This window comes from Pongo pygmaeus, chromosome 8, assembly GCF_028885625.2.
Source record: "Pongo pygmaeus isolate AG05252 chromosome 8, NHGRI_mPonPyg2-v2.0_pri, whole genome shotgun sequence".
In the NCBI taxonomy this organism is placed as follows: domain Eukaryota; kingdom Metazoa; phylum Chordata; class Mammalia; order Primates; family Hominidae; genus Pongo; species Pongo pygmaeus.
Window position 1 is genome coordinate 8,137,739 of NC_072381.2, and position 24,406 is coordinate 8,162,144.

The window sequence follows — 24,406 nt, forward strand, 5'->3', positions numbered from 1 at the left end:
TTGCAAAAGTCTTTAACTTTCCTGAAGAACTTATCCCTGGAGAGGATCACAGGCCCCCAAGTGTGAACCCCCCTAGTTTCCTCCTACCTGATCTGAGGCTTTCCAAACGCCCCATAGGTCCCATATCTGCCAAGGCAGATTTTTCCTCCTTTTAGGGGAATCAAAATTCTCAAGCACCCTACTGGGTTCTCTTCTTCCACCCCAGTGGTCCAGGCAGGTTGGAGGTCATTAATTACTCTCTTAAAACAAAACAGTCTTCAGAGCTCATTTTTCTTCCCTACCTACCTTCCGGGGTCCTCCTCTGGGCCTCCGCTCTCTGGGAGACCAACTTGAGTTGAGCCTCCTGTTCCTGCAAGGAAGGGGAGTCCTGGCTTTCTCTGGGCACCCAGAGAACTGGGCACTAGAGACCTGTGTGTCCCTGGGTCCCCCAAAACCAAGGAGATTCTCCTAGAAAGCATCTTTCTCTTCCTCTTGCAGAAGTTGAAATCAGTTAACCAACTCCCCCATGTCTGGAAATGGTAATTTAAGGGATTCTTCCAAGGAGCTTTCTGGGTGGGTCTGGGTCGCTTTCCAGCCTGGGCTGAGGGAGTGAATGCTGCTCAAACTTCCTACCGGCCTGGCCGGTTTTTCGTTTATTTTGTTTGTTTGTGTTTTTGGGAAAAGAGAAACTGTAGGCAGGCCTTGGTTAATGAGCAGCCACCCCGCTTTGTTAACTTGCCTCTTCTTCTGATCTTCCTCTGATCGGCTTCACTCTGTCCTCCCAAACCTTCCCTTTTCCTTTTTCCCTCCCTCCCCCTCTTCCAGGTTCCCTGCCTAAAGTTTGCATTTCCCCCTTACACCCCCTGGCTGGGGTCATACTTTAACTTCAGTCTCTGTAACAGCAGCTGGAAAGCTATGGAAACCCCTGCTGGGTCCTAATCACTTCCTTTCCAGCCAGGGACATTTACAGTTTGATTGGAAGTAAAATCTAAAACCCTAGCTAGTGAAATCAATCAGCCAATTGATCAACTTATGCATCTATTTATTATCTGTTCACCTATCTAGCCATTGATGAATCCTTCCTTTCCCCCATCCTAATCATTATTTAATCAATCTCTATAGACAGACCCATGATGATAATGGGTCACCTTTGTCTTCCTTTTTTTCCTTTGAGGGAAATGAATGGAATGTTTGCCTTTTGCCACCATCCAGGGCTCAGGATTTTCTCAGGGAAGTATTTGTAGCTGGAATCTGCATTCCTTCTTGGTCCTGCCCGATCTTCTCCATCAAGTCGGGCAAGCCAAGAACAGGGTTCTGTTGCAACGATGCATCTGCCCCTTCTGCGGGCGCCTCCATGTGTGTCGGGGGAATGGTCATGCCAGGACAGCATTCCCCAGCTCAACTTTGGAGCATCTTGGAAAGAGGTGGAGGTGGACACGCTCCCCAAAAGAGGAGGGAGAAGGAAAAAAGTTCTCCATTTTACTTTTCTCCCCCAGTTCCAAATGCTGTCAGCTTTCCTGCATGTTTTCCTTCCCTAAGTGGCTTATTCGTGCTTTTGTTTCCAGAAGGCAGGGAGTGTGTGAACTGCGGGGCAACCTCGACCCCACTGTGGCGGCGAGATGGCACGGGACACTACTTGTGCAACGCCTGCGGGCTCTACCACAAAATGAACGGACAGAACCGGCCCCTCATTAAGCCCAAGCGAAGGCTGGTAAGTTCTCGGGAAGGGATGGATTCCACGCTGACCATTCTGGGTTTCTCATTTCCTCTCTTCCAGAAGGACAGCTTTCTGCAGGAAATTGACAGGATAGCCTCCAATCATGTCAGCTGGCTTGGGACAGTTTTTTTTTTTTTCCTTTTTCTTTCTTTCTTTTTCCTTTTTTTTCTTTTTTTTCAAATTTGATACACAGAACAGCTCTTTTCCCCTCTTTTTCCCCATCCATGTTTCTTAAGTCGCTTGTGAACATTTTAAGGACACTGAATTCTTGGTTATCAAATCTGCAGTGTATTCCCCAATAGAACAATGGTATGAACTGGACCAGAGCAGCTGGTTTAAGTGCACTGATGAGCACTGTTTCACAGATAGAGACATTTAGTATGAGGATGGAATGTTCCAGAAACCATCCAGAATGGGTTCCTGAAGTTGTGGCGTGTGGCTTCCCAGGAAGGATCACAGACTCAATGCAGTGGATGGATTTGTTATGCTAATGCTTCAAAATGGTTGGAGCTGATTAAATGAATTTCAGAGGCTTCACCAGCAACCAGTGAGCCTAATGCCACTTTCCTCCTTTCTTGGTCTCAGCATTTGAGAACTTTCCACAGGCAATTCCTATGGGAAACGTCGTGTGAGTCCTCTCATACCTGGCATTTGGTCTTATTTTCTCTTTAAACTACTACCAGTAGGGTGACAGTTTTTTCTCTCCTCTCTCATTATTCTTTTAAAAAACTTTTTAAGCATGAGGGATCCTTGAGAAAACCTGGCTCTGTCAAGCATTTATAAGGAAGACTCATAGGGGACATTCATTTGCAAGCTCCTCTTTGGAAGTTTGAATAGTGAATGTATGTGACAGACAAATAACAACTCTAGCCACAGCTAAGAGATCAAAATGCTTTATGTGGTGCTGACATTCACCAAGTCGAGATGGGAGGAGGGGAATTTCCCCATGCAGATTAATGGATAAATTAGCATCCATCAATTTCTAAGGAAGGAAAAAGAACACCTCTGTATTCTTTTTAAAGAATTATTTGCCCTCCCGATCAGAATGTAGTGCAACTCAACACCTTTCACATCCTATTTTGAAGAAGGAAAAACTTTCTTTTTTTTTTTTTTTTGAGACAGAGTCTCACTCTGTCACCCAGGCTGGAGTGCAGTGGCATGATCTCGGCTCACTGCAACCTCCACCTCCCGGGTTCAAGCAATCCTCCTGTCTCAGCCTCCTGAATAGCTGGGACTAGGGACACCTGCCCCCACACCTGGCAAATTTTTGTATTTTCAGTAGAGACAGGGTTTCGCCTTGTTGGCCAGGCTGGTCTCAAACTCCTGACCTCAGGTGATCCACCCACCTTGGCCTCCCAGAGTGCTGGGATTACAGGCATGAGCCACTGCTCCCGGCCAAAGAAGGAAAACTTTCTAGGGATGGAAATGTCCACGTGACTTTAATCTTTGACAATCCTGGATATCGAGGCTTTATTCTTTCTGATCTTTGCCCCCTTCTCCAACTTTCTCAAACTTCCCCCACCTCTCCTCCTGCAGTTTGGTTTTTTTTTTTTTTCCTTTCTCTCATGTGCAAAGCTGACTTCCTAGGAAAAAGCTGCCGGATATCTGAGCACTGGAGATAACTCATAAACAACAACTCAGCTTCCCCAACCTAAACACCAAGATGTTTGAACGTATCAGAACAAGAAGTGTTTGAAAAAAAAAAAAAAAAAAAGGCTAGAGGTGTTAGTGCAGAATGAATATGATCACACCACAAAAGAATGTTTTGAATCACTCAAAAACCTGGCCTTAGTAAAAAAAAAAAAAAAGAGAGAGAGAGGAAAAAAACAACAAACAAAAACCTTCTTGTTAAAATGTGTCTTGGTACCATTATAGTTTTTTTTTTTTCTAATAAAAGTAAAGAAGGAAAAAGAGGGATTAAAAGTCTGAAGGCATGGGCTGATTGGTGAGCAAAAGTTTACTTGACATTTTCTTGGGTCTTCTTCCTCTGTCTGGTCAGATTGCAGAGGAGGATCGTAATTCCATTTTATGCAATTTTGTCTCCACTCACCTTTCATAGGAAATCTCTAGAACTCTGAGTAATAATTGCTTTGAATTTTAGAGTTCAATGACTGTCACATTTTCATCTGTCTTTTCTTTCTTAATCATCTGTCTTGGGTGGTTTGATGTTTTTAGTTCTATAGAATTCATAAGCTACAGGGAGATGCAACACAGGACACATTCAGATTTCTTTTTCTTTCTTTCTTTTTTTTTTTTAGCCCTGAGATGTATTTGACTTCTGAACACCTGGAACCCTTTGTTTTCTTCTTTCCTGTACTCCCTGACCCTTTATTCCAGTTCCAGCTTGCTATTTTTGTTTGATACATTTGCAGATTCACTGAAGACCACCCAGCCCATATATAGCTAGCTCTTCTGTGAGATGCATATTTAACTCTGAATAAACTAATGCAGGAAATAGGAGAGATGACTGAAGGGAAGACTCATAGATTCTTTTCCCCCTGGCATTGCCAGGATTTTCATACATCTCACCACTAGTGAGAGGCTGAGCTGCTTGCCTTAATAATACTGCACCTCCTGCTAGTGACCCAAACAGTGTGGCTTTGAGAGACCCTAAGTTCCCATAAAGTTTGTAGTGCTGGAAGCATCTTCCTTTGCTTTTATTTAGGTTGCTGTCAATAGACTGCAAAAGATTACACGCTGCACCTTGTCATCTGGAGCTCTGACTTTACCAGTTGGCATTATATGCTTGTACTGTATACATTCAGAATTGCTGGGCTGGGAAACCCAGGTGCCTGAGTGATATTAATCTGCTATATCTGAGTAGCTCTTCTAAAAAAAAAAACACTATAGGAAGATAATAATCACATATAATTTAATTGTCAAAATCATTAAGCACTGGTTTTATGTAGTACTTTCTCCCAAAAAGTACACAAATGAAACAGTTGTTTAAGCATTAAATTACCACGTTTCATAAAGGCAGTCGGGCAGAGACATATGGGGTTAGATCAGCACTCATGGACAATGTGAATTACGTTCAAGATGGACAGCAAAAGACTCCCATCTTCTCCCTTATGATAGGTCAGGGCAGTTTTTAGTTTCCAGTTCCTTAGAATACAGAAAAGAAATAATTTGCTTAAAAAGGTCATAATATACTCTGTTATTTACATCCCACAGGAGCATATTTGTTAAACAATTTAGCAACTTTGAAAGAAAAAGGGTCACTCAGGTTAATTCAAAATTGTCACTGGGTTCTCCATATCTGGTGGCTTTGGGTGTTGGCTTCAACTTTTTGCTTGATAAAATATTGATATAAAACTGTACCAGGATCCCAGGCCGGGTGCGGTGGCTCACTCCTGTAATCCCAGCACTTTGGGAGGCCAAGGCGGGTGGATCACGAGGTCAGGAGATGGAGACCATCCTGGCTAACACAGGTGAAGCCCCGTCTCTACTAAAAATACAAAAAAATTAGCCAGGCGCAGTGGCGCGCGCCTGTAGTCTCAGCTACTCGGGAGGCTGAGGCAGGAGAATGGTGTGAACCCGGGAGGTGGAGCTTGCAGTGAGCCAAGATCGTGCCACTGAACTCCAGCCTGGGTGACAGAGCGAGACTCCATCTCAAAAACAAAACAAAACATAACAAAACAAAAAACAAAAAACAGAACTGTACCAGGATCCCTATAGTTCTTGTTCTGTGTTCTTATAACCATACCAGAATTTTCTTCATCACAGACAGAGGCTAAACTCTTTCTTCTCTTACCTTTCCTTTGATAATATTTTTGATCCAGGAACGGGGATAATTTTGCAGTTAAAATTTTCTTTTTGTGATGGAAGATGAGGAGGAGAGAGAGGTTTATATTAGAAGTGACCCAACTCCATTTTCTTCCAATGGTTTTTTCAGTTTTAATTTTTAAAAGCGTGAACAGAGAATAGTCACCTGATCAATTTAAATATGTCAAAAAGTGAAAGAAAAATCTCTCTTTTAAAGGAAATGAGGGCAGTAACACAACCAAGGAATCAAAATTCAAGTTGAGGCTGACCTTTGACCTGCAACTATGCTACTCCATGAATAGCAAATAGGAAATGCCTGATTTCATGAAGGTGAACTGGTATCGGAGGAGCCGAGGGATCCAGGGTTCCTGATGAGTGGCAACATTCCTTGGTCTTTTGAGTTTGTTTGATTGGTGAATCAAATTTAGGTGACAGCCAGCTAAAGAGAGTGAGGGTGGCTGTCTTGTGAATGGGAAGTGACCAAGCTTGAAAGCACAGGCTGTGGTGGCTCACGCCTGTAATCCCAGCACTTTGGGAGGCCGAGGCAGGTGGATCACTTGAGGTCAGGAGTTCAAGACCAGCCTGGCCAACATAGTAAAACCCTGTCTCTACTAAAAATAGAAAAATTAGCAGGGCATGGTGGCAGGTGCCTATAAATCCCAGCTACTCGGGAGTGTGAGGCAGGAGAATTGCTTCAACCCATGAGGCGGAGGTTGCAGTGAGCTGAGATCGCACCACTGCACTCCAGCCTGGGTGACAGAGCGAGACTCCATCTCAAAACGAGAAAAAAAGAAAGTGCAGGCTGTATAAATTTAGGAGGTCTTGTCGACCTAGGATGTCCTACTAGGTGCTTCCTCAGGTGTGTCACCCATGTGTGCGTGCCACACACTTGCACAGACATTCTTTGCAGAATTTGCTGTTGTGTTGGCACACTGTTCTCTGTATAACTCAGCATTTCTTTATTTGGGATCCAGAGTGTTTTTGGTGCTTGGTTTTGTGTCTCCTTTGCTGTGAGTGCATCCTGATGGCCGGCGCCTGTTTGAGGATGGATATTCTTGGGAGTTGTGTTTGAAAACCAAGAGTGGCCCTGGACTTGGTGAAAAAGGCAACGGAAAGCCCAGTTCCAAAATGAGGCTGGCTAATTCAAAATTGCACCCATAAAAATTAACCCTCTGGTGTACTTTGTGGGATGAGGGTAGGAGGCTGAGACTGCCAGGGAGGAGGCCCCGGCTTCCTGCTCCTACTGGGAAGCGGCAGGTGAAATTCTGACCACGTTACTGCAATCCTGACATGCTCCAGTGGAGTGGCGACATTTTTCTTCTCGAGGCAGCTTTTGGGGATCTATATTACTTTCATGTGGGCCACTTGCTAGTTTTGATTTCAATGATAATTTCTTCCTTCCTTTTTTTTTTTTTTCAAGCCTGTCTTCATAGTGATGACAATACATTTAACATTTGTTTTGATTTTACCCTCTCCTCTCTCCCCACTCTCAGTCTGCAGCCAGGAGAGCAGGGACGTCCTGTGCGAACTGTCAGACCACCACAACCACACTCTGGAGGAGGAACGCCAATGGGGACCCTGTCTGCAATGCCTGTGGGCTCTACTACAAGCTTCACAATGTAAGTGGACTGGGACCAGCAAGAACAGGGCTCACTTCCTGATGGTGACCAGCAAACAGCGTCACCACCATCCTCTCCAAGTGAATCGCCCACCATGGGGGCAGATGACAGGCTCCAAATAATTGGTGCAGTAGGACCTAGCTTGGAAAACTACTTTGTCTAGCATAGCCGTGTTGAGGCCGAGGGGGCTCACAGCCTGGCAGCCACACGACCCCCTTGGTATGCATCGGACACTCCACATACCATGCAGCAATCCGATGTGCTGAGTGGGCCTGTCTGGTTTATAAGGAAAAAAAAAAATCTTCCTTTTGGAAAACAAAAAAAGCCACCGGTCCTATTTTGTTTTTTACTTACATTTTAAACTCTGCAGAAAGAGAGAATGAAAGAGAAAGGTAAATAGAATTGTAACGTGTGGCAGAGGGTCTGGAAACTAAGAGGACCCATTTGGTTACTGAGAGGTAAAAAGTCTTGGCTAAATCTGTGCTATAAATTTGAAATGAATCCTCTGTATAAAGACATGGAAAAAAATGTCTGAGAGATTTCATCTGATGTCTTTGTCCGAACCAACTTTCACGTGCAGAGAGCTAGCTCCTGAGGAAGGTGGCTGGCCTGGGGGAAGTTATCATACCAGGGTAAAGAAACCGTCATTTTCTCCTTTTATATCATGTTAGCAGAATGGTAATTGCCAGTCACCTGAGTTTAGCTGTGTCATTTCTGATCTTTCCATTTGGAGTCCTCTCATTTTGTAATATATCTTAATCTCACAAATTTTTTTTTCAGTTTTTTTTTCCTGAAACCATTCTGGCTCACAGGCCATGACCCTAGTGAGGCTTCGAGTTTACATTAATTCTAAAGACAAATATGGTCATTTTGGTCTCTCTCTGTCTTGCTCTCTCTCTCCTTCCTTTTTAGCTCTTTCTGATTCTCCTAAATTCTCTTGACCAACCTGTCTTTGGCAAAGTCTGGGGCTGAACAGGGAGGAGACAGGGACTTTTGCTTGCGGCGGTTCTGGCAATGAACTCATCTTACTCAGGAATACCTGGGAATTGGGGAGGAAGCTTTTCTGGTTGGATTTTTTGAGTCATAGAGAACTTCTCAGGGTGACCCCAGCACCCTGCTTCTTTTTCACTTCTTGGGAACAAGTTGCTGTGATTCCGAGGAGCCCTGTATGCTCATTTCCCTGCCTGTGCCATCTCTCTCGCTGTGGTCCTGGTGCAGTGAATGAAACTAGAGTCTTACTACGATCCCTTATTCTCCCTTAGGTCCTGGGACTGTGGTCTATATACATTTATCAGCAATTAAATCCAAGTTCTGTTTTCCCTTCAGGGAATTTGCTTGCTGACTGCAGTAGAGATAGAGATTCGTGACTAAAATCTGGAAGACTTGGGCTTATAAGCTATTAGGTTATTAGCATTAGGGTTTATTAGCTATCCAGTCATCAGCACTGCCTCTGAAGTTATTTTTGGGCTGTAATTTATGGATTTCAAAGAACTTTCATGTTACTTGATTACATTTGAGCCTGAGATAGTCCCATGATGTAGACAGGGCAGAAATTGTTTTTATTTCAGTTTTACTTGAAGGAATTATGACTCAGAAAAGCAAGTCGCTTGCACAAGGTAACGTGGCTGAGAAAGCATAAAAGTCAGGGCCCATTTCAGAGTCAGGAGGCTTTCCTGGGAGGTTGGCAGTGTCAGAACTAAGACGAGAACCAGGGGAAAGGGAATGCTGTCTTTTTTTAGAGTACAACGAAATTGTAAAAATTGTGTGTGTATGTATATTTCATCCCTATATCCGTGGAAGTATAGGAATTACAGGAGATTAACTAGCTGTATGTTTTTTTGAATAGTTAGCTGGGATGAGATATGATCTCACTTGTGTTTGATCATATATACATATATTTCTGAAGAATATGAATTTCTCTAATCAAAGTAAAGCTGAGGAATCCTCTCCATGGCTCACTTCTAACTGCTCAATCTTAATGAGCTTGGTATTCATGGCTGGGCTCCGGTGAGTGGGAGACAGAAACTCCCTCATCCTCAAGAGTGGTTTTTCTGTCTTCTCTGGTTTACCAGGAATTTGTAAAAGGAGGCGATTGATGTGTATTGAACAATAAGAGATAATAATCTATTAACATTGTCATCACGTTGCATTTTGCTCTGCCCTTCCAGACATCTCTACATGGATGCCATAAGCTCTTTCTTCTTATCTAGGTGTTGAGATAACTGCCTACCTCGGTATCAGCATCTCTCAGTGGTGTTGTGACTGGTTATCTGGGGTTGTGTGGCTACTGGTGTAACTAGATATTATATTTAGATACCTGGCTATGTATAGCTAGATATCGGCATCCAGAGCTGTGTATCTGGACATTATCTTGGTGAAGATTTGATGTGGGAGTAGATTCCTGTCATCTCTGTAGGCTGCATCTTTATCTTGATGATAACTTTGAAGAAAGAACCTGGAGATGTTCCTCTGGCAGTGACCTTTCTGGGCTCTCCTGCCATCGGTCACGTTGCCTTCCTGGGCTCGGGGGAAATAAAGTCTCAGCTCCAGTGTGGGGCTTTGTTTCCTTCTCCTGGTGACCTCTCCCAGCTCAGCTTTGGGAAGCTGGGTGTTGGCTGCTTTCAGCAGGTTGGCCATTTGAATTCTTCCTTTCTTAGCTGTGATTTTCTGGCTTTGGGAACAGACAGGTAAAACCCAGAGCCAAGGGTTCTCCACCCTTGAGAACTGTGGCGGAAGGTGATGCTTTCAGCCTGGGAAGTCAGGAATGGCCAGGACACTGACATTCACTCCTTGAGTCTGTTTGCCACCGTCCCCTGGGAACATGGCCAGATGTGGAGTTTGCTCTTCCGGGCAGATGTCTGCTATTGGGGTTAATCTGCTTCTGCCTCCCTGTGGGGAGTAGCTTCTGTTTACTTTGTAAAGTTTCCTTTCTTGATTCTGGGCCCCCAAAGCAAATGTGTTTTTAAAAGGCAAATGAGGTTTATCAAGAAGAGAGAAATGGTAGATGTCTCCGAGACTGAAGTCTCTTGATCTTGAGAGTAGGGTCTAGTCTCAGTCTCTTTACTCAAGCACATTCTTGGTCTTTCCTTTTCAAGATGAGTGCCCTTTTGTGCTTTGCACCCCATAGGTGGTTATTAAATACTTGTTGATTGGTTGGTTGGCTGTTTGTCTGGTTAGAAGGGGAGAGTCAGAGCTAGATGGAAATAGCACTTGCAACCATTGCAGCTGCTGTTGGAGTGACACAGGCAAGAGATCACTTTTGGGCCAGGTGCGGTGGCTCATGCCTGTAATTCTAGCACTTTGGGAGGCCGAGGCAGGCAGATCACAATGTCAGGAGTTCGAGACCAGCCTGCCCAATATGGTGAAACCCCGTCTCTACTAAAAATACAAAAATTAGCCAGGTGTGGTGGCGGGTGCCTCTAGTCCCAGCTACTCAGGAGGCTGAGGCAGGAGAATTGCTTGAACCCGGTAGGCAGAGGTTGCAGTGAGCCGAGATCGCACCACTGCACTCCAGCCTGGGCGACAGAGCAAGACTTAGTCTCAAAAAAAAAAAAAAAAAAAGATCACCTTTAAGAAAGGCATGGTTTCATAAAATACAACCTGGCTACATATAAATTCTAGGGGAAGATTGTATGGCACCTCTTAAAGGCCAGGTAGAAGAGCGGCAACCGCAAGTGACTCAGTAGAGCAGTACAGTCCTCATTTCTTCAAGGCAGACAGCCTTAACCACCTAGAGGCTGATGACCTGGGGAGCGCTTTTCAAGTTCTGAAGCAGATTTGTCAGAGTAGACAAAATGGCATTTCCCTCCTGAAGGTTCTTCACTACCTTGATTCTTATGAAATAGTCTAAGGAAGTTCTAAAGAAATAAGACAAGTGAATTCTATTTTTGTTACCAGAGAAATACAATCGTACTAGATGGGGCTTTAATCTGGTAACTGTGTGTGTTTTAGTTCTTCAGTCCCTGGGAAGGACACAGGAGAAAGTGGGAGGGAGAAACGGGCCGGCTGAAATGGAAACAGATCCTTGATCCGGGGCGGCTGGTGGAACCCTTCTTGGTGTGCGAGAGCCTGTGCATTTCAGAGGCAGCAAAAAAGTAAAAAAAAAAAAAAAATTGATCTTTGTTTAGATCAACAGACCCCTGACTATGAAGAAGGAAGGCATCCAGACCAGAAACCGAAAAATGTCTAGCAAATCCAAAAAGTGCAAAAAAGTGCATGACTCACTGGAGGACTTCCCCAAGAACAGCTCGTTTAACCCGGCCGCCCTCTCCAGACACATGTCCTCCCTGAGCCACATCTCGCCCTTCAGCCACTCCAGCCACATGCTGACCACGCCCACGCCGATGCACCCGCCATCCAGCCTGTCCTTTGCACCGCACCACCCCTCCAGCATGGTCACCGCCATGGGTTAGAGCCCTGCTCGATGCTCACAGGGCCCCCAGCGAGAGTCCCTGCAGTCCCTTTCGACTTGCATTTTTGCAGGAGCAGTATCATGAAGCCTAAACGCGATGGATATATGTTTTTGAAGGCAGAAAGCAAAATTATGTTTGCCACTTTGCAAAGGAGCTCACTGTGGTGTCTGTGTTCCAACCACTGAATCTGGACCCCATCTGTGAATAAGCCATTCTGACTCATATCCCCTATTTAACAGGGTCTCTAGTGCTGTGAAAAAAAAAATGCTGAACATTACATATAAGTTATATTGTAAGAAATACTGTACAATGACTTTATTGCATCTGGGTAGCTGTAAGGCATGAAGGATGCCAAGAAGTTTAAGGAATATGGGAGAAATAGAGTGTGGAAATTAAGAAGAAACTAGGTCTGATATTCAAATGGACAAACTGCCAGTTTTGTTTCCTTTCACTGGCCACAGTTGTTTGATGCATTAAAAGAAAAAAAAAAAAAAGAAAAAAGAGAAAAGAAAAAAAAAGAAAAAAGTTGTAGGCGAATCATTCGTTCAAAGCTGTTGGCCTCTGCAAAGGAAATACCAGTTCTGGGCAATCAGTGTTACTGTTCACCAGCTGCCATTGAGGGTTTCAGAGAGCATTTTTGTAGGCCTACATGCTTTGTGAACAAGTCCCTGTAATTGTTGTTTGTATGTATAATTCAAAGCACCAAAATAAGAAAAGATGTAGATTTATTTCATCATATTATACAGACCGAATTGTTGTATAAATTTATTTACTGCTAGTCTTAAGAACTGCTTTCTTTCATTTGTTTGTTTCAATATTTTCCTTCTCTCTCAATTTTTGGTTGAATAAACTAGATTACATTCAGTTGGCCTAAGGTGGTTGTGCTCAGAGGGTTTCTTGTTTCTTTTCCATTTTGTTTTTGGATGATATTTATTAAATAGCTTCTAAGAGTCTGGCAGCATCTGTCTTGTCCCTGTTCCTGCAGCCTGTGCTGAGGGTAGCAGTGTATGAGCTACCAGCGTGCATGTCAGCGACCCCAGCCCGACAGGCCATGTCCTGCAAGCGGCCCGGCTGCCTCTTCGCCCTGTCGTGCTCTGTGTTAGTGATCACTGCCTTTAATACAGTCTGTTGGAATAATATTATAAGCATAATAATAAAGTGAAAATATTTTAAAACTACAAAATGACATCGTATGCACGTGGTGGCCGAGCTCTTCTAGAATCTGGTAGCTCTAGCTAATTTCAGAGAAAGGAGTTAAAAGAAACAACAACCAGACATGTTAAGTTATTCACTAGGAACCGATGCTAACCCCAGAGAGTCAACGTCTATTTTAGGGGGAACTGGGAGTATTTGGAGTTATACATGCGGCCTGGAGGAATTTATCCTGGGGCCGGGGGTGACATCTGGGGACCCCTAGTGAGCGGCAGTGTGTCTTCCTGCTCTCCTCCTGCCATCGAAGGAGGACTGGGAAGATTTCCACGCCGAGATTCCCAGGCGTGAACTGCAGCTGATGCGTTCCTCGAGGTTCTCTTTGAGATGGAAACGAGCCGGCTGCTCTTGTGTTCATTTCTGTTTTGCTTTTCTACTGTTGAATGAATAACACCACAGTGAAGGGATTATTGGAATGTTTTCGAAACGCAAAATAACCATTTTGTAACTTCTGCTGTGTAGTTTTCTTTTCCTGTGGACAAAGTGTGTAACTACAGCACACATTTAAATGAAATCTCTGTTAATCGCCTCTGCACTATCTTAGCAAATATTTTAAACCTAAAGCTAAATGTTGAAATAAAGGTGTAGAGCATTACTGAGATGCAAATGGAGCTCTCTCTGGCTCCTAATTAATGACCTACAACTCGACTGTTGTTTCCAATTGCTTTTGAAACACTGAAGGAAAGAATCACTGCTGGCCGTGGTAAACTTGGGAGGTTTTGTCATATAGTTCCAATGTCTTAAAGTTTGCCACCGCTTTGCTTCATGAACAGATTTGAGTTAATGCCCTTTCACCTTAAGAACAGGGAGTTCAAATTCTTGACATTCTTAGGGCTGGACAAGGGGCGGGGGACACGTGGAAAAATCCCAAACTCAGTATCTCAGCTACGTTTTGTTTTAGGTACATTTCATCCCATTCCTTCTTCAAAGAAATGTCATTTCATTGTTGTGGGCATTGATTGAACCTTCTAAGATGTTTCTAGCAGATGATGCAACAGCTGTAAAATATAAATATATATATAATAACAGTGATTCAGATCCTTTTTCTTTTTTTCTTTTTTCAGACAGAGTCTGGTTCTGTCACCCAGGCTGGAGTGCAGTGGCGCAGTCTCGGCTCCCTGCAACCTCTGCCTCCTGGGTTCAAGCGATTCTCCTGCCTCAGCCTCCCAAGTAGCTGGGACTACAGGCGCCCACCACCACGCCCAGCTAATTTTTGTATTTTTAGTAAACACAGGGTTTCACCATGTTGGCCAGGCTGGTCTCGACTTCCTGATCTCAAATGATCCACCGACCTCAGCCTCCCAAAGTGCTGGGGATTAGGGGCGTGAGCCACCGCGCCCGGCCGATTCAGTTTCTTCTTTGGAATATTATCATATATTTTAATGGCCAGAATGGTTTGGTTCTTTTTTCTTTTTTCAAAAATATGAGACACAGTAGAGGAGCAATACTAAAGAGGGTTTAATCTAGAAAAGTAGAACAAGATTGCAGATCTAAAATATTGCTAAAAAATTTTTGAGTAAATTGTATTCCTAATTTCCAATCTGTTTCACCTCACTTTTGAAGTTGTTGTATTAGCACATCTATAGGAGAATATGGGGTTTTTTTTTGGAAAATATCTGAGGATTTGGGTTATTTCTTGGAAACATTTAAAAAGCCAACATAATAGAAAAAATTACATATGAATTGAACAGTTTTGCTATTTATAAACTCTTCTAGAGTGCTTTTGGATTTAAGCACTTTTTTCATTTGTTCAACAAATACCCAAGTGTCTAAGTTGACCTTTTTTATTTTTTTTTAATTTTTTAAAAGACAGATCAGGAAATAGAGAAATCAAGATTCCAGTGATGTCATTCTTACTTTGTGACATTTACATTGTTGTTCCCCTTTAAAATGAACTGCTTGAACTGTGGTGAGCTTCTCATTGGGCCTCTGGGTTAGTCCCTAAGCAGACAGGTTGTGATGGAACTAGGGTTACCCAGAGCTTGCTTTCTGAGATCAGTGTCTGCTTTCTAAACCTTTTTTTCTTTCTTTTTTTTTTTTTTTGAGACAGAGTCTTGCTTTGTTGCCCAGGCTGGAGCGCAATGGTGCAATCTCGGCTCACTGCAACCTCCGCCTCCCAGGTTCAAGTGATTCTCTTGCCTCAACCTCCTGAGTAGCTGGGATAACAGGCGTGCGCCACCGCACCCAGCTAATTTTTGTATTTTTAGTAGAGATGGGGTTTCTCCATGTTGACCAGGCTGGTCTTGAACTTGTGACCTCAGGTGATCCACCCATCTCGGCCTCCCAAAATGCTGGGATTACAGGCATGAGCCACCACACCCGACCCTTGCTTTCTAAAGCTTTCTAAGGTCTTAAAGTTGTTTTTAAAGTGTACTCCTCATCACAAGACTTCATTTTGGTATTTCATAAGTTTAAAAATGTGCGAAGGGTGCAGATTCTTTCCAGATACTGCATATGTGACTCGAGTTTAGTGAAACACCTGTTCTCAAAATTCAAGACCACAAACTCCAATGCAATCCATTGCCTGCCTTGGATGTTTTTCTCCTCATGGTAAATTGTCCTATTTACATTTTGGAGATGTAGAGGTATTATTACTCCATTTTCTCTTGTTCCATTCCCTTGTCCACATCCTTAACCCCAAATCCACCCCTAGAGCCATTTTTGTGATCTGCCTGGACAGAGGACATTGGTGAGCCCTCTGCAACTTCCAAGCTAAGGAGAAATTAAAAGACCAAAAGAAAACATCTGAACAATGGCATATAATCTTATCCATAGAACAAAAATGCTAGCCATTATCTAAATCAGCAGAGAAACACACCAACACCTTTTGCCCTTCAAAATGAAGCAAACTTCTGGAAAACATCTTCATTTTTCTTTGTACCCTCTAGCTCAAGCAGATTTGACATCATCAGGTTTGACTTGTCCATATGCTTTGCAAAGAGCCCAGGAAGGGGAAAACCCTGGAATTCTGAGACACTCATTGATCATTTGAACATGTTGTGACTATTGTCCTAGGAGTCTGGAAACTAGGGCTTCGTTCTTGGCTGTGCTGCCAGTTAACAGGATGATGTGAGACCCTCTGTTTGATTTCTCTGGGAGCACGCTTCTTATCTATGTAATTAGATGAGATACTCTCTAAGACCTATTGGAATTTTTTTTTTTTTTTTTTTTAAGAATAACTTTTCTGAGGAAAAGATTCTTCACACCCCCAGCCATATTTTAATCTATTTATTTATTTTTTTGAGATGGAGTCTCACCGTGTTGCCCAAGCTGGAGTGCAGTGGCACAATCTCGGCTCACTGCAACCTCCGCCTCCTGGGTTCAAGAAATTCTCGTGCCTCAGCCTCCGGAATAGCTGGGATTACAGGCACCCACCACCATGCCCGGCTAAGTTTTGTATCTTTAGTAGAGATGGAGTTTCACCATATTGGCCAGGCTGGTCTCAAACTCCTGGCCTCAAGTGATCCACTCATCTTGACCTCCCAAAGTGCTTGGGATTACAGGCATGAGCCACCACGCCTGGCCCACAATTTTGACCAGGGTATTTGAAAAGCCTGAAGGGAGAGTAGCCTATTAAAGATTCCAGATGGAGGCTGGGCGTGGTGGCTCACCCCTGTAATTCTAACATTTTGGGAGGCTGAGACGGGTGGATCACCTGAGGTCAGGGGTTCGAGACAAGCCTAGCCAACATGGTGAAATGCTGTCTCTACTAAAAATACAAAAATTAGCCAGGTGTGGTGGTGCATGCCTGTAATTCCAGCTACTCAGGAGGCTGAGGCAGGAGAATCGCTTGAAACCAGGAGGCAGAGATTGCAGTGAGCAAGATCCCGCCACTGCACTTCAGCCTGGATGACAGAGTGAGACTCGGTCTAAAAATAAAATAAAATAAAATAAAATAAAATAAAATAAAATAAAATAAATAAAAGATTCCAGATGGGTTGGGGGAATTTCACTTCTATCTGCCCTTAGTGCTATCTTGTGAACTGCAAATTAACTTGTATTTTATGACTGTCAACCCGGGATAGGAGTCAGCACCTCAGTCTTAGGAGTCTCTGCTCTTTCTGAAATGTGTCCAGGCCCCTCTCGAGCTGAATACACAGGACTTGCTTGTCCTGCTGATTTTGGCAGCCTGGTTCATATTTCTCTCATCCATTGTGTAAAGAAATTCTGCCTGAATTGCTTACAGGCTATTGTAGGGCTATAGCCAGAGTCCAGTCTTTTTTTTTTTTTTTTTTTCCTTGTCCCGCCTGTCTCTCTTTCTCTTTGGAGAAGGGGATCAACGGAGGAAGTGCATCAGTGCTCAGAAAAGTGGTTCCTTTTAGGATGCTCTGTTTGGATCCTGGTGTCCCCGAGTCACTTCCTGACACGCCCTTGAGCTCCGGTGCTGGGGACCCTGGTCCATTAGCTACATTGTCTGTGGTGCATTTTTACAATCCCCTGTCATGTCTGTGTGCAGTTCGGCAGGCTGCACATTGGAGCAGGGATTTAGAGAGTGGGCCCTCTCCCCTCGTCCTTCCCTACCCCCACAGGTCTCAAGCTAAACAAAAGCCATGCCGTATAAAGCACTCATCTCATCCCTGCCTTTGGTGGGAGGGCCGGGTCCCCAGCAAGAGCCTGAAAGATGTGTAAACACCTGGAGGAGGCTTTGTGCTGGGGCCGGGGATTGTGTGACTCAGGGATGTTGTGGGGGGAATTGAAGTTCCCAGGACCAGGTCCTCATTCAGAGAACAGGTCTGAAGAGGACCCTGCTGCAGACATGCGGGCTGCACAATGCCCAGACTACCGTGTGCTCTGCAAGGAAACCAGCCAATCTGGTTTTGTTTTTTTGTTTTGAGGGGATTGGGTGTGGGCTGCCTGTGGGCATAAGACACTTCCAAAAAATTAAAGTTTTGTTTTCTTTCCTTTTTTTAAAAAATTATAAAATTAGTTAATAATTTATTGACCAAACTTGTAAAGTACCAAACTGTTTTTTAAAAGAAACAGAAGGGCCGGGCGTGGTGGCTCTCACCTGTAATCCCAGCACTTTGGGAGGCCAAGGCGGGAAGATCACCTGAGGTCAGGAGCTCAAGACCACCCTGGCTAACGTAGTGAAACCTTGTCACTACTAAAAATATGAAAATTAGCTGGGTGTGATGGTGTACGCCTACAATCCCAGCTACTCGGGAGGCTGAGGCACAAGAATTGCTTGAACTTAGGAGGCGGAGGTTGGAGTCAGCTGAAATCGTGCCACTGCACTCCAGCCTGGGCGACAGAGCGAGAGTCTGTCTCTAAATAAATAAATAAATAAATAAAAGAAGAAGAAGCTGCAGAGTTTTCCTCCTTGCTGTTGAATTGGCCACGTCCAGTGCAGTCTCAGGAAGGGTTTATCCTGAGTGCTGTCTTGAACCTGACGGCCTCTGGGGGGGGGGGGGGGGTTGGGGGAAGCTTGCGTATAGCATTTGTTTTTTTGAGGGTCATTAAAAGTTCATCTCATGAACTGGAAGGGGTCGTTAAGTAAAAGCCACCTCGTAAACTGTGGCCACCCTCTCTCTTCTTACTGTTGGGGAGTATCTGTTCCTCTTTATTGGGTCTACTAGGCTACAGCCATGCCAAGGATAGCCCAGGGACTGCTTGAGCAGTGGCAACAAGTGGCCCACACCGCCCCACAACCATCTGCAGCTTCCAAGACAGCCTCCACCCACAGTCACAGCCAACTCTGAGCAGACGCTGCCTGGCTTTCCCGCCATCGCCAACCTGATGATCCCGAGCCAGGAGCTCTGTGACTTTCCTCCACTCCAGGTAGACCGTTCCCAGGCCAGGCACACGAGCTGGCCTGTCTTTGATAAATTCGAGACCCAGGTGTGTGAAACCACCCTGTTCTTCACTTTGAACATCTTCGGGTTCCCTTGTGCCAGAGTGACCGGAAGTGCCTTGACGCAAGATGGGTCTCCAGTGGCAAATTCTCCATTTCCCAGATCGGACTCACTCTTCTGAAAACCAGACCTCCGGACTCCTGACAACTGTGTAGACCCGTGGGGCCATCCTAGAAAGACAAGGGAATGGATTTGTTCAGTGCAACCGTTGGGACTCACTCAGCCTGGACCATGAGAGGAATCCACCTGAGAAAATGGGCTGGGAGGCTGGCATCACACAGTGCACAGAGGCTAACAAACCAAGCTTGTAACACATCAAACCCCCGGCAAATGACAGCAGGTGTTTCCATTGAGCACCCGCTCAGTGCTGAACCCTTTGGGGAGATTTTCTCACTTGACTCAGAAAAGCTCTGGAATGTGGAAAGATTACTCCCCTTATTTTATGTGTAGGAAAATCTTGGGATAGAAAGGATAAGTAATTTGCCCCCAACGGGAGCTCAACATAAGGAGGGGTGCCAGGTCCCTTTTGCTCCTCCCAGAATCCTGCTAGGAGCACAGTGACCGGCAGGCAAGACCCACTCAATAGGATTGGTTGAATACATGAATGCCAGTGTTATGCTGCTTTGAACACAAATAGGTCTCTTTCTCGGAGGAGAAACTGAAATCACACATCAGAAACAGTGGCTTCCAGTCTCCCCCGAGTCTTGTTAGATAGCAGGTCCTGGGGAGCTGCGAGGCAGACAGGATGTGTCTGAAGACCCTCAGAGGCCTGGGGACAGACCCACAGAACCTGAGATCTTCAGCTTCTAGGCACACTCTTCTGGAATGTCCAGTCCCAGGCCTCGATGCAGTCAGCATCTGCGTTAGTTGCCTGTAGCTGCTGTAACAAATGGTTATTTGTTATTTCCAAATAACAAATATTATTTGTAAATAACATTTAAATAACATGTTAACATGTAAATAACACTTGTCATTCACAAATGGTTATTTGAACTTGGTTGCCTCCAACAGCACCCACATATTCTCTTGCAGCTCTGGAGGTCAGAAGCCCGCAATCAGTGTCACTGGGCTAAAGTCGTGGTGTTGGCAGGGCTGGTTTCTGTAGGAGGCCCCAGGGGGAGAATCTGCTTCCTTGCCTTCTCTCGCCTGGAGTCGGCCTGCATTCCTCGGTGCAGGGCCTTTCCTGCCGTCATGCCAACCTCTTGCTTCTGTCATCACATCTGCTCATCTTTTGTCAAAAAAGAGGGGCTGGCTGTCCTTCGCTCTGGAGAAAGATACAGCTTAGAGGTTACAGCAGGGGAAGGGCCCTTGGGGTCAGATGAGATAGGTGAAGTTGGGGAGTTTTTCTCCTCTGCAGAGTTCACTAGTGAACCCCAACTGGAGATGGGGCCCTCAATCTTGGCTGTATTTGCTGAGGGCATTTATCAACTGAACTTGGCCTCACTGACTGTGGGTGTGCCCAATACCAAAGTATTGGTTAAAGACATAAGAAACTGAAGAAATTCCTTTACCTAAGCCCAGGGCAGTTTCATACATGTCTTCTAATCTCAGAGTCAGGATGACTCTGGTCCCTTGGACCCCAAGGTGAGGTGAGAGTGTGATCTTTGTCACTGTGTGATGAACATCCTGAGATGTGTTGGGGAGAGGGCTTCATGCAAGATCTCTCAGCAGGGCAGGGAGGAAAGCCCTCTTTCTATATTGCTTCTTGCTACATGGGGACTTTCTGTAATGGTGGAGTGTAGGAAAATGACAGGGACTTCTGCTGTTCTGCCCCTTTTAATTGTAAAATTATAAACGAAGTCGTTTTCATGACACCATTTCTACCCAATGAAAGGCTCTTTTAAGACTGAAACTTCAGGCTGGGCGCGGTGGCTCACACCTGTAATCCCAGCACTTTGGGAGGCCGAGGCGGGTGAATCACGAGGTCAGGAGATCGAGACCTTCCTGGCTAACACGGTGAAACCCCGTCTCTACTAAAAATACAAAAAATTAGCCGGGCGTGGTGGCAGGCACCTGAAGTCCCAGCTACTTGGGAGGCTGAGGCAGGAGAATGGCGTGAACCTGGGAGGTGGAGCTTGCAGTGAGCTGAGACTGCGCCACTGCACTCCAGCCTGGGCCACAGAGTAAGACTCCATCTCAAAAAAAAAAAAAAAAAAAAAGAATGAAACTTCAGAGACTATGGTGGGTGAGTAGCAGGAAACAGCTTTCTCTCAGTTCCCAATAAATTATACCAAGTAAGTGAGCAACTAATCCAGCTATGTGTGAAGTCAACCCTTCCCTTAAGAGGTTTACAATCTCCTTGGGGTGACAAGATGTGCCTGAGAACAATTAGGTCATGAATGTGTCTCTGGCTCACTGGTTGAGGAAGTGGGGACACTCAATCCCTTTCCTCTAACAGAAGACAGGAGGGCTGTGCCTCTTAATTGGATCAGGGGGCTTGGAGCTGCCACTTGGGCTCTCAGAACGTGACTGTGGGTGGCATGAAGGGATGGAACTTGGAGCTTAATTCACTTTGCTGCTGCTCTGGCCAGCACCCCACACCATCAGTTCCATCCGAGGCTGGCTGTCCAGGCTGTTCATGACACAGGCCCTGTTGCACGGTTTCCTTATAGAGTTCAGAGTCAGCTCACTCCTCCATTACATCACACATCCATGAAGGAGGGGAAGGAGAGGCAGCGGCATTGCTGCCCGCTCCATGGACAGATCACCAGCAGCTCCGATGAAGGCAGAGGTTTTAAACTACAGTTGTGTCTAAGATGAAGTTTGGGGATTAGGTGTCTCTGCTTTCCATTACCCCAGATAGAATTGTGCTGGCAGAATGTCTGCCCTCGGAGCCAGCTGGCTGGCCAAAGGTGAAAGGAGAGGAGGAGAAAAAGAGGCGTCTATCAATCCATTTTTTCCATCAGCACGGTCCTCTAAGGTAGACTGCTGGCCTCTCTCTCATGCCCCCGGAAACTGAAGCTCTGGGATGTGTCAGAGTTACCCAAGGACACAGAAAGCCTTGTCCCCAAGGGCCTGTCCTAGATTGTGAGACTGTTGGTATATCTGCTCTCAGCACTAACAATAAAAAATAGAAAAGAAAAGCCCACAGTGTAAGTCTTAAATTTGAGGGGAATGCTGTATTGGCTTAGGACTGAGAAATAGATGTTTGACATCTAGGTAGAAATATCCCAAATAAAAGTTGTCACCTTGATTTGTCATTTTAAAAAGTCTCATTTTTTTTGGGGCTGGGTGCAGTGGCTCACACCTGTAATCCCAGCACTTTGGGAGGCTGAGGTGAGCGGATCACCTGAGGTCAGGAGTTCGAGACCAGCCCGGCCAACACAGTGAAACCCTGTCTCTACTAAAAATACAAAAATTAGCCGGGTGTCCTGGTGCATGCCTGTAATCCCAGCTACCCAGGAGGCTGAGGCAGGCGAGTCACTGGAACCCAGGAGGCAGAGGCTGCAGTGAGCCGAGATCTTGCCCCTGCACTCCAGCCCGGGTGCCAGTGTGAGACTCTGTCTCAAAAAAAAAAAAAGAAAAGAAAAAGTCCCATTTTTGTCAATGGATGCCCATTAAAATTCTTTGAATTGTGCTTTGTATGATGGAACTTAATGCCTGTTGAAGGTGTGACCAGTAAGAGTTCCAGCTTGATCCTAGAGTCTGAATGGCAAACATGAATTTTTGCTGAAGACAGACAGCTGTAATTTAGTAAGAGGGGATGCTCAAGTTGAGCTGAAGTTTGCAAATCAATACAATGTGTTGGCTTGCTGGGAACTTCCCTCATTTTGTTAAGGATTACATTTCTACATGGTTTGCAGACTAGATGTTAATCAGTGGCTGTTGGCCAGGGAGGCCAAACCCTACCAGCAAATAAATGCATTTAAGATGTTAGGGAGTGACCAAAGAGGAATATGTATGCAGAGACCTGGAAAATATGAAACCAGTTAAGAACTCAAAGGTCATTTTGTTCAGGGCAAAATTCTTGTGCATGTTGCTGACAGTTTGCCCTCTGGGTGTTTTCAGAGCTTAAAGGATCAAACTTGTCCACATGAAATATGAAATGTCTAATACAGAAACCCCACGAACCCCGTCAGACCAACCTTTTTGCCCTGTAATTACCATGGCTCCAGCTTCACGTTGGATCCCACCCTGTCTATTGCTGTTGCATAGGCGTGGCCTGGCTGAACATCTAGAGGACCCTTTAAAGAAGTCTTAGGTAATTAAACAAAACAGAATACTTAACAGTCTATGCAAAGGAGGGGGAGGATTATCCTTCTCTGTAACTGAGATGGGTTCCCAGTGATAATGCAACTTTGCCACAATGCAGAAATCTCACCAAGGCTTCTGATGCCACTGTCAAATTGGACTGCCGTGCTAAGAGGGGGATGAACTTGATCTTCCTCTTTCTTTCTTTCTTTCCTTTTTTTTTTTTTTTTGGAGACAGTCTGGAGTGCAGTGGTGTGATCATAGCTCACTGCAGCCTTGACCTTCCAGGCTCAAGCAATCCTCTCCCCTCAGCCTCCTGAGTAGCTGGAACCACAGATGTGCACACTGCGCCTGGCTAATTTTTAAGTTCTTTTTATAGAGACAAGGTCTTGCTGTGTTGCCCAGGCTGGTCTCAAACTCCTGGGCTTAAGTGATCTTCCCTCCTCGGCCTCCCAAAGTGCTGGGATTACAGGCGTGAGCCACTGTGCCTGGCCGATCTTCCCTTTTTTTTTTTTTTTTTTTTTTTTTTTTTTTAACCAAATTGGTTGTTTTCCTGCAGGTGGACAGGGTAGAGTAGGCACTTATGTTGTGGAATGGAGACCTTAAGAACCATGAGTTTTGGGCTGGCCGTGGTGGCTCAAGCCTGTAATCCCAGCACTTTGGAAGACCGAGGTAGGTGGATCATGAGGTCAAGAGATAGAGACCATCCTGGTAAACATGGTGAAACCCTGTGTCTACTAAAAATACAAAAATTAGCTGGGCGTGGTGGTGCGTGCCTGTAGTCCTGGCTACTCGGGAGGCTGAGGCAGAGGAATTGCTTGAACCCGGGAGGTGGAGGTTGCAGTGAGCCGAGATCTTGCCACTGCACTCCAGTCTGGCGACAGAATGAAACTCCATCTAAAAAAAAAAAAGAAAAAGAAAAAAAAGAACCGTGAGTTTTTCCAAGAGATGGATTGTGAAGAGGCGATAACTCAAGAAGATGAAGTTAGATTTACTTCCATCTTCCAGTTTCTGGCCCCCACATAGCGACAAATTTTGGTATTTGTCATAATGGTACTGGGCCCTGGTACAGTTTCCTCATTCAGCTGCAGAACCCTGATGCAAATAGGACCCCGTACCCTGGGCCCTCGTCAACTGATCCTTCCCCCTCAGAATAAACCTGAGCTGTTCAGAGTCCTGCTCCACGCTAAGTCTGAGCTGATACATTCTTTTGAGCTAAGGTATTGATGACTCTTAATGGCTTAATGTTATCCTTCTTTGTTGAGCTTTGCATGTAAAAGAAGCCTTTAATGCCTTCAAACTTATACCAAGCAAGTGAATCCTGTGGGAATTCTGGGCACCAGGGGAGATACAATAGTTTCGGGCAGAGATGTCTTTCGACACCTAGCAGAGTGTAATTTGTTGAATAATAATTGTCAGCTGATGTGCAGGGTGACCAGCAAGTCTGGAAACACAGAAGTGATTTTATCATGTAAGGAAATTAATATCAGTACAGCATTTCTGTACCCCTGATGTTTCTAGACTTAGTGGCCACCCTGAATTCTGAGCATTTACCATGTGCTGTCATAAGTGCTCTCACTTAATCTTCCCAACAATCCTATGATGTAAGTATTATTATTTATCATCCCTGTTTTACATATGAGGACAAAGAGGCTTAGAGAA

General features: G+C 44.9%; 1 protein-coding gene across 6 annotated transcripts in view; it reads left to right on the plus strand.

Annotated features, from left to right (window-relative positions):
• Positions 1–12,366, plus strand: part of GATA3 (GATA binding protein 3) — a 29,622-nt gene extending 17,256 nt beyond the window's left edge. For 3 of the 6 annotated variants that reach the window (XM_063669536.1, XM_054436318.2, XM_054436316.2), the window contains exons 4-6: positions 1,545–1,690; positions 6,955–7,080; positions 11,208–12,366. In XM_063669536.1, coding sequence (XP_063525606.1) covers positions 1,545–1,690; positions 6,955–7,080; positions 11,208–11,492 — 557 coding nt within the window. In that variant the 3' untranslated portion in view covers positions 11,493–12,366. The remainder of the gene's footprint in view (positions 1–1,544; positions 1,691–6,954; positions 7,081–11,207) is intronic. The other 3 variants (XM_063669538.1, XM_063669537.1, XM_054436319.2) reach the window with 1 other exon arrangement.
• Positions 12,367–24,406: the final 12,040 nt, after the last annotated feature.